Below are 17,256 nucleotides of genomic sequence, written 5' to 3'. Positions count from 1 at the left end.
TTTAAACTAGCTAATTGTGATGTGCATGGGTACCTCTGCATCCTGAGTTTCTTTTTTGCAACACCCCTCCCACCCTCTGACTGGGATATAAAGACTGAGAGATCTCCGTTCTAAGTCAAATTTGAGGAATGGAACATTAACTCTCAAAAGCTTATACCTGGAAAATCTTGTTAGTTTTTAGGTGCTAAAGGTAAAGGTAAAGGTTCCCTTGCTCGAAAGCCAGTCGAGTCCGACTCTAGGGTTGCGGTGCCCATCTCCGTTTCAAAGCCGAAGAGCCAGCACTGTCTAAAGACGTTTCCGTGGTCATGTGGCCGGCATGACTAAACACCAAGGCGCACGGAACGCTGTTACCTTCCCACTGAAGTGGTACCTATTTATCTACTTGCAATTTCTTGCTTTCGAACTGCTAGGTTGGCAGGAGCTGGAACTAGAGACGGGAGCTCACTCCGTCATGCGGCACACTCGGGTCTCAAACTGCTGAACTACCGACCTTCCACAGCCTGCAGTTCAGCGTCTTAACCACTTGAGCTCTTTTAGGTGCTACTGGAGTCAAAATTAGGTACATTTCAAAAGTGTCATATCCTCACACCAGGTATCCCTTTCTTCTTTCAGCAGTAGATGTGGGGCGGTCAGCGAATGAGGCAGAAGATCACCAATTGATGGAAAAAGAGGAAACATATTCAGTTGTGAAAGAGAAGTCTGAATATTTGAATGCAACAAGGAAGGAAGAGAGAAAACACCCACCTAAACAAAGTAATCATTCTGGTCTTTTACAGGGGGATGACTCTCTACAGCAAAATATGTGTCAAGGAGACAACAGGAATGAGTGCACTGCAAATAGGGAAAATTTCAGTGAAATGTATTCACAAAGCAGAGAAACCATACAAATGCATGGAGTGTGGGAAAAGCTTTGGTCACAGTAGTATTCTTACTTCCCATCGAAGAATTCACACAGGGGAGAAACCATACAAATGCCTGGAGTGTGGGAAAAGGTTCAGTCAGAGTTCCAATCTTACTTCCCATAAAAGAATTCACAAAGCAGAGAAACCATACAAATGCATGGAGTGTGGGAAAAGCTTTGGTCACAGTAGTATTCTTACTTCCCATCGAAGAATTCACACAGGGGAGAAACCATACAAATGCCTGGAGTGTGGGAAAAGGTTCAGTCAGAGTTCCAATCTTACTTCCCATAAAAGAATTCACAAAGCAGAGAAACCATACAAATGCATGGAGTGTGGGAAAAGCTTTGGTCACAGTAGTATTCTTACTTCCCATCGAAGAATTCACACAGGGGAGAAACCATACAAATGCCTGGAGTGTGGAAGAAACTTCTGTGAGAAAAAAAGACTTACTTCCCATCAAAGAACTCACACAGGGGAGAAACCACACAAATGCCTGGAGTGTGGGAAAAGCTTCAGTCGGAGTTCACACCTCAGTGTCCATCAGAAAATTCACACAGGGGAGAAACCATATAAATGCCTGGAGTGTGGGAAAAACTTCAGACAGAGTTCCAGTCTTACTTCCCATAAAAGAATTCACACAGAGGAGAAACCATATAAATGTTTGGAGTGTGGAAAAAGCTTCAGACAGAGTTCCAGTTTTACTTCCCATCAAAGAATTCACACAGGGGAGGAACCATTCAAATGCCTGGAGTGTGGAAAAAGCTTTGGTCGGAGATCGCACCTTTGTGTTCATCAAAAAATTCACACAGGGGAGAAACCACATAAATGCCTGGAGTGTGGGAAAAGTTTTGGAAGAAAACATAGCCTCATCTCCCATAGAAGAATTCACACAGGGGAGAAACCATATGAATGCTGGGAGTGCGGGAAAAGTTTTGGAAGAAAAGATAGCCTCATCTCCCATAAAAGAATTCACACAGGGGAGAAACCATACAAATGCTTGGAGTGTGGGAAAAGCTTCACTGTAAGTACCAGTCTCACTTCCCATCGAAGAATTCACACCGGGGAGAAGCCATATAAATGCCTGCAGTGTGGAAAACAGTTCAGTCAGAGTACACACTTTACTTCCCATCAAAGGACGCACACGGGGGGGAAGAAATAAAAATATCTGGAGTGTGGGGAAAGCTTCTGTTGGAACAATCAGCTTATTTACCACCAAAACATTCAAATAGTTATATGTAGTTTGATTATTTCACCTCATCTCGTGATCTCTCTTTGTTTAGATTGTGGAATAAGCTTCAGTCGCAATTCACATCTCAGTGTCCATCAGAAAATTCAGACAGGGAGCCCTGACCTGGATAGCCCAGGCAAGCCTGATCTCATCAGATTTCGGAAGCTAAGCAGGGTCAACTCTGGCAGGTACTTGGATGGGAGACCACCTTGGAATACCAGATCCAGAGACAATGGCAGGCTTCATTCAGCCAGCTCTCTTGAATATCCTCCATGCCCCCAGTAGGGGTCAGTCACCAGAGGTCAATATGACTTCCAGGGGCACACATGCACACACGCGCGCGCACACACACTTGCACATAAAAATACAAAAATACTGAGAGAGAGAGAATTCAAACAAGGGAGAAACCACATAAGTGCATGGAGTGTGGAGCAGGGCTATTTTTGGGCAGGAACGGAGTTCCGGCTGGCTCCCAAGTTGGCCACACCCAGCAGGAACTCATTAGCATAATAGACCACACCCAACAGCAGGAACTCATTAGGATTGGCTACATTAGGGGTGTGTGGCCTAACATGCAAAGGAGTTCCTGCTCCAAAAAAAGCCCTGGGTTTTGACAACAAACAAGGTAAAGAGAATAAGAAGCGAAAGGTGGGTGTGGCTGGATGACCACACTTCTAGCAACACATGGGTGTGGCCTAATATGCTAATGAGTTCCTGCTGTTGGGTATGGCCTATTATGCTAATGAGTTCCAGCTGGGCTTTTTCTACAAAAAAAAGCCCTGGTGTGGAGAAAGTTTCACTCAGACTTCACGCCTTAGTGTTCATCAGAAAATCCACACAGAGGAGATACCATAAAAGTGCTTGGAGTGTTGTAAAAGCTTCAGGTAGAGTTACATTCTTACTCCGGATCAAAGAATTCACACGGGAGATTCCATAGCAATGCCTGCAGTGTGCAGGGGTCATTTCGTAGAAAAAGAGCTAGGGGAACTCATTAGCATAACTCATTAGCATATGCCACACACCCTGACATCACCGGACATGTGTCATAAGGCCACACACCCCGCCCCCAACGGTCCCGGCTGCCAGTGGCGGCCTTGCAGCTCCACTGCCAAGCCCCATGAGGGGCCCAGCGGTGGACCTGCAAGGCCGGTGGGAGTGCAAGGACGCCCCGTGAAGGCCCTCCCTGGCCCCAGGCAGGCAGGGGTGGGGAGAGGCAGGGAGGAAGCAACTTACCCTCCCTCTTCTCCTGCCTCCTGGCTAAATGAGGGCCGGAAGCAGGGGGCGAGGCTTCGTCATGTGCCCCGCCCCCCGCACCTCACCCGGGGGAACTGCGATCCCCCCCGAAATGACCTCTGGCAGTGTGGGAAAAGTTCCGTTAGAGGGCACACCTTACTTCCCACCAAAGAATGCACCCAGGGGAGAGGAAATATGTTGTGTATTCACGATTTTAATTATATTTACGAATGTTTATGCATTATGCAGTTTCATAACCTCTGTACAGTTCAACTCCTGGTCTGGAAAAGAACCAACATTCATAACCACCTCTGAGCCGTGACAGTTCATTCATATAATTGAGGAAATAGGAGAATAGTTGCTCTGGAATTGCAGACAACGACTGTCCTGAGTCTTATAACCTTGAGAATTTAATGGCTGTCAGGGCTATTTTTGGGCAGGAAGGCACAGGAACGGAGTTCCAGCTGGCTTCAGAGTTAGCCACGCCCACTACAGCCAAAACCTCTGCGTGTGTGGCTACAGAGGGAAGGCCTGGAGAGCGACAAACCCACCCCCCCGCAACTCCAAGGCGGGCTGGCAAGGGGGGGCCCTGGACGAATCGGGCCTTTTTCAGCCTGTCCAAGGGCCAACTTGCCTGGGCTCCCCACAGCCATGGGGCACCTGGGCAAGCCAAGGGAAGTTTAAATGCCTCCCCGTCCCTCCCCTCCCCTCCAAGGACCGGCTTGCCCAGGCGCCCCGCTGCTGCAGGGCGCCTTAGCAAGCCAAGAGAAGGCAGTTTAAACTGCCTTCCCTTCCCTTCAAGGGAGGGGGGTTGCCCAGGCAAGCCAACAGAAGGCATGGGGTGTGGCCTAATACGCCAATGAGCTGACCTAATATGCTAATGAGTTTATCCTGTTGGGTGTGGCCTATTATGCTAATGAGTTCCTGCTGGGCTTCTACAAAAAAAAAGCCCCGGTGGCGCTTATTCAGATGTATTCTAGTCCATGTGGTATAGTTACTCCTTTGCACAATTGCTTTAGGGTCCAGTTGTTTTATTTGGAGGGCAATCCCATGTTCAAGTTCAAAAGTTGTATTTCTCTTCCTGTGTCACCTCTATCAAAGTGTCGCGCAAGGGTCTAATCAGGTTTTCTACTGGTGGCTTCCAATCAGAAAATACCTTATTAAAAAAAGAAAGGGGGAAAAAATCAGGTTTTCTACTGGTGGCTTCCAATCAGAAAAGACCTTATTAAAAAAAGAAAGGGAAAAAAAGATCTTCTATTGGATGAGCATATCACATGTGCCGAGCTTCCCATTGTACACAGCCTTCTGCCGATCAACTTAAAGAATGACTTGGCTAAAAGTGATAGAGTTACAATGCCTAGGTGTTTAGTTAAGTCTGAGAATTGTTAGTAGACCTGATTTTTTTACTGCGTGCATTTTTCTGTACTTGCATGAATAGATTTCATCTGTCCGTCAATAAAATCATCCTCTCTAAGAAGTTCACTGCTTGTTCCACTGACATGAGATCTGAAGTCCGGCTTCAAATATTTCATTGTACCAAAAAGAGATAAGTCTCTCAGAAAGTTGGCTCAGTTAAAACCTAAGGGGTGATTCTGCTTGAATTGGTGTTCTTGTCAGGCTAAGTTGGAGTTATTCACCATCATGTACAAAGCCCGTCACAGCCTGGGTCCCTCATTTCCTGCAAGATGGCTTCTCTCCACGAACAGATTCTGGACTCTCTTAAGAGACAGCACTGGGTTTCTCTGCAGGTTCTGTCTCATCCACACCTGCTGCTAGAATACAGAGGGATCCCTGATAAAACATCAAGGGACTGGACTCCAGTTAGCAGGCGCAAGTCATTCGCAAAGAGGACTTTCCTCTGGCCGGCTGAGTGTACCACAGTTCCCACGATCCTCCTGAAGCTGGTGGCCAATTTTGAGGCACCTAGTTTATTTTGGGAGAAGTTCCTTTAGTTACTTTTTATGTAATGTATAGTTGGCTGTACTGACTTAGACTCATAGAATCACCAAGTTGGAAGGGACTATACAGGCCATCTCGTCTAACCCCCCTGCTCAGTGCAGGATCAGCCTAGAGCCAGGGTGTCAAACATGCAGCCCGGGGCCCGGATTAGGCCCCCGGAGGGCTTCTATCAGGCCCGCAGTGGAACTGGCTGTCTTCGGCATCTTCTTCCAGTTCTGCTGCTGCTGTGCCATTGTAGGTTTGCAGCTTACAGATACACACCTGAGCAGCAGACTCAAGATTGCAACTGCACAGACGTTTTGATGCAATAATTCAGAGCAAGAGGTGTCTGTTATCAGACACTGTTAAATAAACAAAATATTGCCAGAGTGCTCATGTTTTAAGCATGCTTTTATTTTAAGTAACAAAACCCCTTTGTGTTTGTGTCCTTTATAAAGTTTATATCTCCGCTACCTGGCACCTGGAGCTGCGGTGGCTCAAGTGGTTAAGACACTGAACTGCAGGCTATGGAAGGTTGGTAGTTTAGCAGTTCGAGACCCGGGTGCCACATGACGGAGTGAGCTCCCATCTCTAGTTCCAGCTCCTGCCAACCTAACAGTTCGAAAGGAAGACATCGCAAGTAGATAAATAGGGACCACTTCGGTGGGAAGGTAACAGCGTTCCGTGCGCCTTGGTGTTTAGTCATGCCGGCCACATGACCACGGAAACGTCTTCGGACAGCGCTGGCTCTTCGGCTTGGAAACAGAGATGGGCACCGCAACCCTAGAGTCGGATTCGACTGGCTTTCGAGCAAGGGAAACCTTTACCGTACCTGGCATTACATTTTATGACACACACGGCCCGGCCCAACAAGGTCTCATTTATGTCAGATCCAGCCCCCATAACAAATGAGTTCGACACCGCTGGCCTAGAGCATCCCTGACAAGTGTTTGTCCAGCTGCTGCTTAAAGACTGCCGGTGAGAGGGCGCTCACCACCTTCCTAGGCGGCTGATTCCACTATTGCACAACTCTTACTGCAAAAACGTTTCCCCTAATATCCGGTTGGTACCTCCCCGTCCTTAATTTAAACCTATCAATGCCAGTCCTCTCCTCTGCTGCCAAGAGGAACAGCTCCGTGCCCTCCTCTAAGTGACAGCCCTTCAAATACTTCAAGAGAGCAATCATGGGCGAGCACACTTCATCAGATACAGTGTGCTTGCACAGGAAAGTTTATGCCATGATTAAACTGTGTTGGTCTTAACAGTCCTGTTGGACTTAAACTTTATTCTGCTGGTCCCGACCAACACAGCTCCCCCACCTGAATCTATCATCTAGCAATGTAAAATCCCCAACTGAAGAAGAAGAGAAGAGATTGGATTTATACCCCGCCCTTCACTCGGAGTCTCAGAGCAGCTTACAATCTTTCCCTTCCCCTCCCCACAACAGACACCCTGTGAGTGTCAGCTAAGCTGCCATGGGTGTGGAGAGGCCTTCTAATTGCTTTACATTCCTTCCCATGCGCTTAGCTGCAACGCTTATCTGTAATGGGTTACTGGAGGAGTTTGTGGTGTCTACCTTCCGTGGGAGCTTCTTAGTTCCCAGCATCGCAACCGTTATACAGTCTTGCCATCTCCCGTGCGCGGGTGTCCACCTAATTTGGTATTGCTTGGGGGGGTGCATATGAATGCCCTATATCCTATTATGCGCACAGGTAGCCCGCCATTCCTAACAGTGCTCATGCTAATGCATCTATGGCTTTTTAATAAAAGTAAAACCTTCCTGGAAGTGTGTACTTCGTTGTTTTGCTGTGGGTCCTGACAGTGAGGTACCTGGGGCTGAGAGAGCTCTCTCAAGAACTGCCCTTGAGAGAACAGCTCTGACAGAACTATGGCTTGCCCAAGGTCATCCAGCAGGTGCAAGTGAAGGCGGAGGCGGCCGGGGGGTAGAGAATCAAACCTGGTTCTCCCAGATTAGAGTCCACACACTTAACTACTACACCAAACTGGTTTTAGAATCCATATGCTGGGAGCAATGCTCCCTCTAAGCTGTGGAGTCTTGTGAGCAAAAATTCTACTTAGTGAGCGCCTGGCATTAAAGTTGTCAGCGAGCGATTTGGCTACTGCATCAGCTAGTTGGCTCTGGAGCCCTCCTTCCTGAGCGGAGACAAAAAATCTGTGAGCTGGAGGCTAAAAAACTGTCAGCTGGCTCACACTCACTCAGCTTAGAGGGAACATTGGCCGGGAAGATGAATAAGCTGCTGGGACCCAGCTCCAGCCTCCCTTTCTCTGAACAGCACGGGACCCTCTGGGAGTGCAACCCCGCGCAGAGTGACTCCCGAGCAGCCCCACCGAGCTGCACAGGGCTTCGCCGAGGGCAGCCTGGCTGAAGCGCCTCCTGGAGACAACAGGCGACGCGCTGCAGCACGGAAAGGGTTAAAGCCGCCGAGCTCTTTGCTAGAGAGGCCGGGCAAGGGGGGGGGTTTGCTTCTGAATGGGGGGGGGGAGAAGAGGAAAGGCTTCAGATAAGCAACAGCAGGGAAAAGCCGTGCTACGGAATCCCGGGAAGGTTTCCCTATAAGTAAGTGGGTGGTGGGTGGGGGTGTTTAAGCATTGAGATCTTGGAAAGGGAGGAAGGTTGCTGGGTGGAAAATTCCTGGACATTTGGGGGCGGTGGGGTGGATTCTGTGAAAGGCCAATTTTGGGGAGGGAGGGGGTGGTGGGGAGGACCCTCACACGGGAGCTATGGAGTCCTCCCTCCCATGCAACCCATTTTCTCCAGGGGAACCGAGTTCTGCCTGCTGGAGGGCGGTTGTAATTCTGGGAGTGCCATAGATGTGGGTTCTAGTGCCCACCCGTAGCAGTGTTTTGGAAAGTGGATGCACTGGGAAGGAACACTGGCTGTTCCAACTCCATCGCCTCTGCCCCCTCGTTCCACCTGGGAAAGGAGTCCCAGATGGGGGTCAAATGGGATGACTCATTCATGCGGATTGGCTGGCCCATCTAACATCTCCCTGATGTAAGGGTGCCAATATCCAGGAAGATAAAACACAGAAAACACTGTGTTGAAATAATAAACAAAATATTGTTAGATCCCAAATCAGGAGAATAGATCCACGTTCAAAAAGAAGCAAGATTTATTTCCAAAGCATGGTTGATCATGAACATACAGAGATTGTTAGGAATAACTACAATACCCAGGGAAGGTGTATTAAAGGAACTTCAAACAAGGTTTAAACCAATGAGCTCATTTCCCTCGTTAGGTTACAGATTAGAAAAGGCGCGAAGCGGCCTGAGAACAGCAACGGCCAGTTCCATAAACACAAGTTGAGTTCACACGGGAAACCTAAACAAGCCAGAGCATAAAGACACAATACCCCATCACACCAGCTGGAGAACCTTGGCAGTTACAGATGCCTAACATGAAAAGAATAACAACCACAGGAGTGAGGGAGGGGCGGGGATGAGAAAGGGACGAGACTTGTCCCAAGGAAATGGCAGCTCGCTGACAAATATTGACATGTACTTATAGCTAAATATATTTGCTTTTCATACACAACATCAACTCTAGTGTATTGTAAACACTTTCAAACGGCAACATCAACATTTCAAACACTTTCAGACCTAAGTTATATAACATGAAGAGTCCAACTGTCTTCTTCCTGATGGAGGATAGATACCAATGTACAGTTATGTGCACCGAACAATGCAGCAACCTATTGTACGTTTCTCAAGTGATGATCCATAAGATAAAGCTAGCAGGCAGCTGGTATTTCTCACTGTGATGATTCAGCTTAGCCAGCAAGCCTAGTAGATGTATCTTCCCATGAGGTGATTCAGCTCGCAAGCAGGCCTAGCAACATGCCTCCCGGGCATAACCTGCGTGTTTCAAACAAATCTTCAGGCATATAAATTTTCCTGGAACCACAGCTCTTGAATTTACCCATGCATAAGTCAAACAATGTAAACATGGCTGTTCTGGTTCTCCAATATCCAGGAAGAGCCTGGAAATCGTCTCAAATTACAACTGTTCTCCAGACACAGAGATCAGTTTGTGTTCAGAAAAATGGCTGCTCCGGAGGGTGGACTCTGTGCCATTGTACCCTGCCCTCCCCCGGCTCCAGCCCCAAATTTCCAGGGAATTCCCAACCCGGCGTTGGCAACCTTGCGCATTCACCAGAATTCTTCACCTCCTCTGGCTCTTTTTCATCCCAGCCAGGGCCGGCCCCAGCTTATTTTGCACCCTAGGCGGGGATCCCTTCTGGCGCCCCCCCCCCCCACCGGCGCGCCCACCAATGTTCAAAAATAAATGCATTTTAGGAAGAATGAAAAACACAAATAATCAAGAAACTCCCAGAGTACGGGGACGGGTGCAGTTTGGTGCCCCTAAGGGCCGGCCTGCTCTAGGCGATCGCCTAGTCCACCTAGTGAGTGAGCCGGCCCTGATCCCAGCAGCACTTGGGTGCGCGTATCTCCTGACGCACTTGGTAGCCATCCAGAGTTGTCCAAGGCCTGGACTTAGGCTTGTTCCCCAAAGATGCTGGACTCTGGGAAACGGCCCTTCTGTCAGGGCGAGTTCGAAGATGGGGCCAGGAGAAAACTGGGATTCTTCTCTGGGTGACAGACTTGTGACCTCCGCCCTGCTTCTTCAAGGAGAAAGAATGTCCAAGGGATGCTGTTGACTTGGGTTGGTTCCCCTTGGCAGGAGAAAGCCCTGGAGCCTTCTGGCGTGTCTTGGTACTGTTAGCTTTCGTGACAGATATCCTGCCAGAGCTGAGCAAGGTTGGAAGCCAGAGGAATTCCCACAGAGTAGAAGGTCCCCTACCCCACATCAGAAGCCCAGAGGGAGCATTTCTGTACCTCAGTATTCTTCAGCCAAATCTCAGCCTGTCTGCTTTTCTCTCTCAATCTCAGCTGCTCGTTCTTCACACAGACACCTTCCTTCCCCGTCTCAGCTGGTTGCTCGGACAGAGTTCTTGCCTAACACTTCAGGCCTATAGAATGATGCGTACAATGGTAAAGGGTTCACCTGCCCCTCTTGTCTGTTTTGGGCTTACCTTAAGAATTAGGCCCTACGACAGACTGAGCCAATGTAATGAAAGGCTGAGCTTGTTAACATCCAGTTTGGTGTAGTGGTTAAGTGTCTGGACTCTAATCTGGGAGAACTGGGTTTGATTCCCCACTCTTCTACTTGCACCTGGCTGGATGACCTTGGGCAACCCACAGTTCTGACAAGGGCTGTCCTTGAAAGGGCAGTTCTCGAAAGAGCTTTCTCAGCTCCACCTACCTCACAGGGTGCCTGTTGTGGGGAGGGGAAGGGAAAGGAGATTTGTAAACCGCTATATATATATATATAAACATGCTATTTACTATTTTTGAATGGAGTCAATTTGGCAGACTGATAACCAGTATTCCATCCTGCAAATATTTATATGGCATGGTGATTTTAATAAATAAGCATTCTTGAGAGAGCCAGTTTGGTGTAGTGGTTAAGTACGTGGACTCTCATCTGGGAGAACCGGGTTTGATTCACCACTCTTCTACTTGCACCTGCTGGATGACCTTGGGCAACCCATAGTTCTGACAAGGGCTGTCAAGCATAGTTCTGACAAGCTGGTTGCTATAAGGAATATATAAAAACATGCTATTTACTATTTTTGAATTTGGCAGACTGATAACCAGTATGCCATCTTGCAAATATTTACATGGCATGGTGATTGTAATAAATAAGCATTCTTGAGAGAGCCAGTTTGGTGTCATGGTTAAATACGCGGACTCTCATCTGGGAGAACTGGGTTTGATTCCCCACTCTTCTACTTGCACCTGCTGGATGACCTTGGGCAACCCATCTGACAAGGGCTGTCCTTGAAAGGGCAGTTCTCGGAAGAGTTCTCTCAGCCCCACTTACCTCACAAGGTGTCTGTTGTGGGGAGGGGAAGGGAAAGGAGTTTGTAAACTGCTCTGAGACTCCGAGTGAAGAGCAGGGTAAAAATCCAATCTCTCCTCCTCTGAGGAATAGACCCAAGCCAGCAGGAACAATAAGCAAAAGAATGGTCTCAACAGGTTTCCCCCTCCTCCTCCTCCTCCTCCTTCTTCCAAACAGAGACACTTGATGTTCCCCAAGAATCATGGAGGCAAATCTAAAATAGCTTGCTTTGTAATATGGAAAAATGTTATTAACCCTGGTCTACAAACCACAAAAGCCCTTTTGTTCTGCTCCAACAGGGCGATTCTCATATGTCTCCTGAGCATATGAAGGTGTGTGATGTTCACTGATGTATCTCCATTATCTTCTCATTTCCATGTGACTGTCTGTGTGTCTCCTTCCCACCAGAGAGAAGCCTCTCTTCACAGCCAAGTGAATTCAGGCATCATTTCACAGATGGAGGTGTCTCAATAGAAGGGGCAGGAGATGGAAGGGCAGGACCAAGAAGGACCTGAAAGTGGCGGGACAGCAAGAAAAGGCCCCTATTCTGCCGAAGCTGGGTGTGGTGTTGAATTCTGGGAAAGCCCGGGGCCAGATATCTGTTATCAGCTCACTGCAGTCTCAGATGTCCATCGCCAACGCTTCCGGCAGTTCCGCTACCAGGAGGTCGATGGGCCCCGAGAGGTTTGCAGCCAGCTCCACGGACTTTGCAGCCACTGGCTGGAGCCAGAGAGGCACACCAAGAAGCAGATCCTGGACCTGGTGATCCTGGAGCAGTTCCTGACCCTCCTGCCCCAGGAAATGCAGGGCTGGGTGAGAGGATGTGGGCCGGAGACCAGTTCCCAGGCGGTGGCCCTGGCCGAAGGCTTCCTCCTGAGTCAGGCAGAGGAGAAGAGGCAGGCAGGACAGGTGAGGGGGATTCCCTCCAGGTATGTCCGATTCGAGCAACGATGTCTGGCCTTATCCTAAAGGTTCCCTGCCAGACATCTGTCCAGGTGTGAATCATCCAATGGGAGGTTTAACAGCCTCCTTAAGCAGCCTGTTTAATGAGAATTTCTGATCCCTCCAGATGACTCACCAGGTCTGCTGAGGGAAGGGTGCAGAGTCTGGGATTGGGGCAGGATCCATTCCTGGGTCTCTTTTCCAAGCCATCTCTTACTCCTCTCTCCCCTGATACTGTTTCAGGTGTGGGCCCCATCCGTGAAGAAGGAAACAATGTTCCCTGAGGCGGAAGGAGCTTCCTTGGAGCAAGGGCAGAGGGCGCAGGCCCAGGAGCGAGCCCAAGATGCCCTCTCCTATGGTAAGGACTCAGTGTCAGTGTCAAATACCTTTTATTGGCATACAATATTAAAATAAACATTTCCCAGTATTAATACAATCCTGTAGAGATTATAAAATGGATGATCATGGTAAACCATTCCAAAGATATGTCAGGCCTATAACATACGTCAGGTTGTCACAAGATAGATTTGACCATACAGAAGATAACTGAGTCATGCACTAAATTAAAATCTAAACTTTTAAACTTAAGTTTTTAAAATTATAAATTAAGAATCATTAATATGCTCAGAGTCATTCTTCCGTTTTATAAAACCATGAAGAAACTTAGCGGTCAGTTCAATGATCTCCGGGTCTTGTGAAGCAAGGAGATAATGTACCTTGTTTCTATCCGGTTGGCCTACTACCAGCCTAAGGGGGGCTTCTATAAATTTATGGTAAGGACTCATCATGCCTGGATGCAATTAGGGCACACTGTGGATTTGATGGGGAGAGAGTTCAGGCTCCGGAAAAGAATTAAATACTTCTTCACATAACACACAGGGCTCAATGTCCACTAACTGGGGATTGGACAAATTCATTGAGGGCAATACACAGACTCCTAAGATTGGAAGGGACCTCCGGGGTCATCTAGTCCAACCCCCTGCACAGCGCAGGAAATTCACAACGCAGGAAATCCCCACACCCCCAATGACTCCTGCTCCATGCCCAGAAGATTAACAAAACTGAGGGGTTACAGCTAGCGTAGAAAACCAAAAATATAGAAGCTGTAAGGTAAAGGTTCAGGTTCCCTTGCTCGAAAGCCAGTCGAATCCGACTCTAGGGTTGTGGTGCTCATCTCCATTTCAAAGCCAAAGAGTCAGCGCTGTCCGAAGACATTTCCGTGGTCATGTGGCCGGCATGACTAAACACCAAAGCACACGGAACGCTGTTCCCTTCCCACTGAAGGGGTCCCTATTTATCTACTTGCAATTTCTTGCTTTCGAACTGCTAGGTTGGCAGGAGCTGGAACTAGAGACGGGAGCTCACTCCGTCATGCGGCACCCGGGTCTCGAACTGCTGAACTACCGACCTTCCACAGCCTGCAGTTCAGCGTCTTAACCACTTGAGCCACCGCAGCTCCTTATAGAAGCTGTAATGGTGTACAAAACGCTTATAATCTCACAATAATAATGCAAAAATAAACAGTCAAACTGAAATAATGTTTGTATTATTATTGTGAGATTATAAGCGTTTTGTACATCATTACAGCTTCTATATTTTTGGTTTTCCATGCCCAGAAGATGGCAAAAAAACCCTTCCAGGGTCCGTGTCCAAAACTGGCCTGGAGAAAAATTGCTTCCTGACCCCAAAGTGGCGATCAGCATTTCCCTGGGTGTGTAAGAAAGGGCCACAAGAAATAAGCACTGAGGCAACCCTTCCTGCCCTCCCTCTCAGGATCTGCCTCAGTTCACAGAACTCTCAGATGTCCATCTAGCCTCTGCTTAAAAAACCTCCACAGAAGGAGAGCCCACCACCTCCCGAGTAATCCTGTCCCACTAAAGGAACTGCTCTAACTGTCAGAAAGTTCTTCCTAATGTTTAGCTGAAAATGCTTTTGATTTAATTTCCACCCGTTGGTTCTATTCTGACCTTCTGGGGTGTACATTGGGTGAAGTTTCAGACTCCTGGGAAGGGGGTGCGTGAAGCAGGGAACAAACAAGTAAATGGAATAAGAAGTCACGACATACACCCTTCCTTCCTCCTTTCTCTTCCTAACAGGCAGTGGAGAGATGCTGTTGAGCCGTCGTCTTTCCAGAGGTGTGGAAACAGCTACTTTATCTCCTGTCCAGGTAGGGGAGATGAAAACTGGAAAAAAAAGGGGGGGGGGACTCAGCCCAGGATATGACTATCAACCAAATAGGGCTAAGCTAAACCATATATATAAAAAAGTACAAATATTTATTAAGGTGTACACGTGTTAAAACTTTCCTGATTAAAAATTGCTTTGTCTAAGATCAGACTGTAAAAGCTTGTCCACTATACATACAAATGATGGGTAAAAACTCAACACCTGAAGACCAAACGCGTTTCGGCCCCTAAGGGCCTTCCTCAGTGGTCACTATTATATATATATTCTAGACACACATGTTACAGAATTCTAGTACATATAATTACACCAGATGTTGTTTCCTTGTCTACTTATAATTGGACTCCTGGTATTAGTGATGGGCCATAGGTATAGCCATATCACCACCACAACTTATTCTGGTAACAGCGATTTTGTAGGTCTGAATGTGCGCCCCTCCATCAAAGTGAAAATTCTATTTTCGGCCCTTAGGGGCCGAAACGCGTTTGGTCTTCAGGTGTTGAGTTTTTACCCATCATTTGTATGTATAGTGGACAAGCTTTTACAGTCTGATCTTAGACAAAGCAATTTTTAATCAGGAAAGTTTTAACACGTGTACACCTTAATAAATATTTGTACTTTTTTATATATATGGTTTAGCTTAGCCCTTTTTGGTTCACAGGTAGGGGAGATGAGCAGGGGACGACATGGGTCCCCCCTCCTTTCTCAGGGGGGCTTTTTCTTCTGCAGTTTCTACAAGGTGTCTGGGCAAGAGAGGCTCTGACCACCGTTCCCTTGACCCATCCCAAGCCTGACATCCTGTATCCTCCCAGACGACTCCCTTCCAGGGTGCCGTCTCTGCTTGACTGGACGTGATCCCTGACGAGGGAATCTGCTTTTCCTTTCAGTCTCCATTTTCCTTTGAGGAGGTGGCCGTGGATTTCACTGAGGCGGAGTGGGCCCTGCTGGATCCGGGCCAGAGAACTCTCTACAGGGAAGTCATGCTGGAGAACTACGGGAACGTGGCGTCTCTGGGTAAGGATCTTCCATGGGTGGCCAAGGTGTGAATGGCTGACATTGGGATGAGCCAGGGATCAAATGGTTGAACAGCAACACATTGTTTTGACCAGGGGTCATTTGGTAGAAAAAGAGGTACAGGAGCTCATTAGCATAACTCATTAGCATAACTCATTTGCATATGCCACACCCCCTGACATCACCGGAAGTGTGTTCGAAGGCAACACCCACCACTTAGGATCCACTGAACTGTTTTGGATTGCTAGCTATTGGGGGGGGGGAACGTGCAGATCTGTCCTTGCAGAGGAGGGAGAGCTTGTACCTGAATAAAACTTGGCCTTAAAGGTGCCACTGGACTGTTTTGGATTGCTGGCTATTGGGGGGGGGGACGTGCAGATCTGTCCTCGCAGAGGAGGGAGAGCTTGTACCTGAAGGCAGGCTGGGGGGGGGGCTCTGCAACTTACCTGACTGCTTCTTGCTCCTTGTGGCCTGCTGGGGGCAGGGGGCGGGTCTTGTTGCATGTGCCCACCCCCTGGGCTCCTTACTGCCGGAGCACCGCTCCTGTGCGCTCCCGCAGGAAATGACCCCTGGACTATTATTTGACCTTTGAAGAAGGTTCTTGTGAGCTGAAATGCATGAGGTCATACTACACTGTCCTTTTTTGTGCATTTGTAACTTTGAACATTTTATGAGGCTTTGTTTGGGTCCCTGCAAGGTTTTTATATGTCTTTGAAATAAACACTCTTTTTTATACTTATGTTTTTAACTTTTGGCCCTTAAAGGTCAAGACCAAAACCTTGAACCTTACACGGTACTCAACTTGAGCACAGGTTGTATGTGTGCTGTTACCGGTGTCCCTGTAAGGACCCAAGCTGTAACTTCAAGGGCAGCCCCAAGGGCAGCCCAGCGTAGAGCAAATTATAGCAATCAAGTTTATTTATTACTTATTTATTTTATTAGATTTACACAGCAGTCATTTCGTAGAAAAAGAGGTGCAGGAGCTCATTGGTGGGGCTCATCTCTGGAAATGATGAGTCTGCTTATCGGGACAAGGTGGAACGGCTCTGTGTTTGGTGCAGGGAAAATAATTTGATCCTCAACACCACCAAGACCAAGGAATTGGTAGTGGACTATAGGAGGAACAAAACGGACATCCAGCCACTGTTTATTGGTGGAGAACGTGTGGAGAGGGTGGCTACTTTTAAGTTTTTGGGAGTGATTATTGAGCAAAACTTGACCTGGAGCGCTAACACCACTGCTCTGGTGAAGAAGGCCCAGCAGAGGCTCTTTTTTCTCAGACTTTAAAATAAAAATAACTTGAGTGAGAAAATACTGATGTCCTTCTATCGTTGCTCAATAGAGAGCATTTTAACATACTGCGTCTGTGCCTGGTTTGCCAGTTGTACGGCTGTGGAGAGGAAAGCACTCCAGAGAGTTATCATCACAGCCCAGAAGATTATTGGCTGCCCTCTCCCATTCCTGGAGGACTTGTATAGTTCTCGATGCTTGAAAAAAGCAAAGAACATTTTGCAGGAGTTGTCACACCCTGAACACTCCCTGTTTGAACTGCTGCCTTCGGGTAGAAGATATAGGACAATTAAAAAACAGTTTTTATTCGAGAGCTATTATTGCTTTAAATGCTGTATGAATTGGAATTTGGGTGACATTGGTGGTTTAAGTTGCAATGTGAACCTTAAGGGAGTTATGGGATGGTTGTGAATGGTTGTGTGAGTGTATATGTGTATGGCTGTAGATCACTGAAATGATTGCACCTTTAATTTCGTTGTACTGTGTACAATGACAATAAAGTATATTATTATTTGGTGTGCTAGGCATGAGAGAACTTGGGCACTGCAAGCAGAGTATGTTTAATTCTCAAACACACTATTTGACTGCCTAGGTCTTCTACC

At 47.6% G+C, this 17,256-nt stretch overlaps 1 protein-coding gene and 1 pseudogene across 1 annotated transcript in view; both read left to right on the top strand.

The window, feature by feature from the left end:
• LOC107123493 overlaps positions 1-12,450 on the top strand; it is a 38,634-nt pseudogene extending 26,184 nt beyond the window's left edge.
• Positions 12,451-12,509: 59 nt separating this feature from the next.
• LOC107123492 (zinc finger protein 239-like) overlaps positions 12,510-17,256 on the top strand; it is a 34,182-nt gene continuing 29,435 nt past the window's right edge. Inside the window, exon 1 of the mRNA XM_015426745.1 lies at positions 12,510-12,524. Coding sequence (XP_015282231.1) covers positions 12,510-12,524 — 15 coding nt within the window. The remainder of the gene's footprint in view (positions 12,525-17,256) is intronic.

Source organism: Gekko japonicus, unplaced genomic scaffold (genome assembly GCF_001447785.1).
Source record: "Gekko japonicus isolate JY-2015 unplaced genomic scaffold, Gekko_japonicus_V1.1 scaffold3925, whole genome shotgun sequence".
Lineage (NCBI taxonomy): Eukaryota > Metazoa > Chordata > Lepidosauria > Squamata > Gekkonidae > Gekko > Gekko japonicus.
This window is presented reverse-complemented; position numbering and strand designations above follow the sequence as displayed.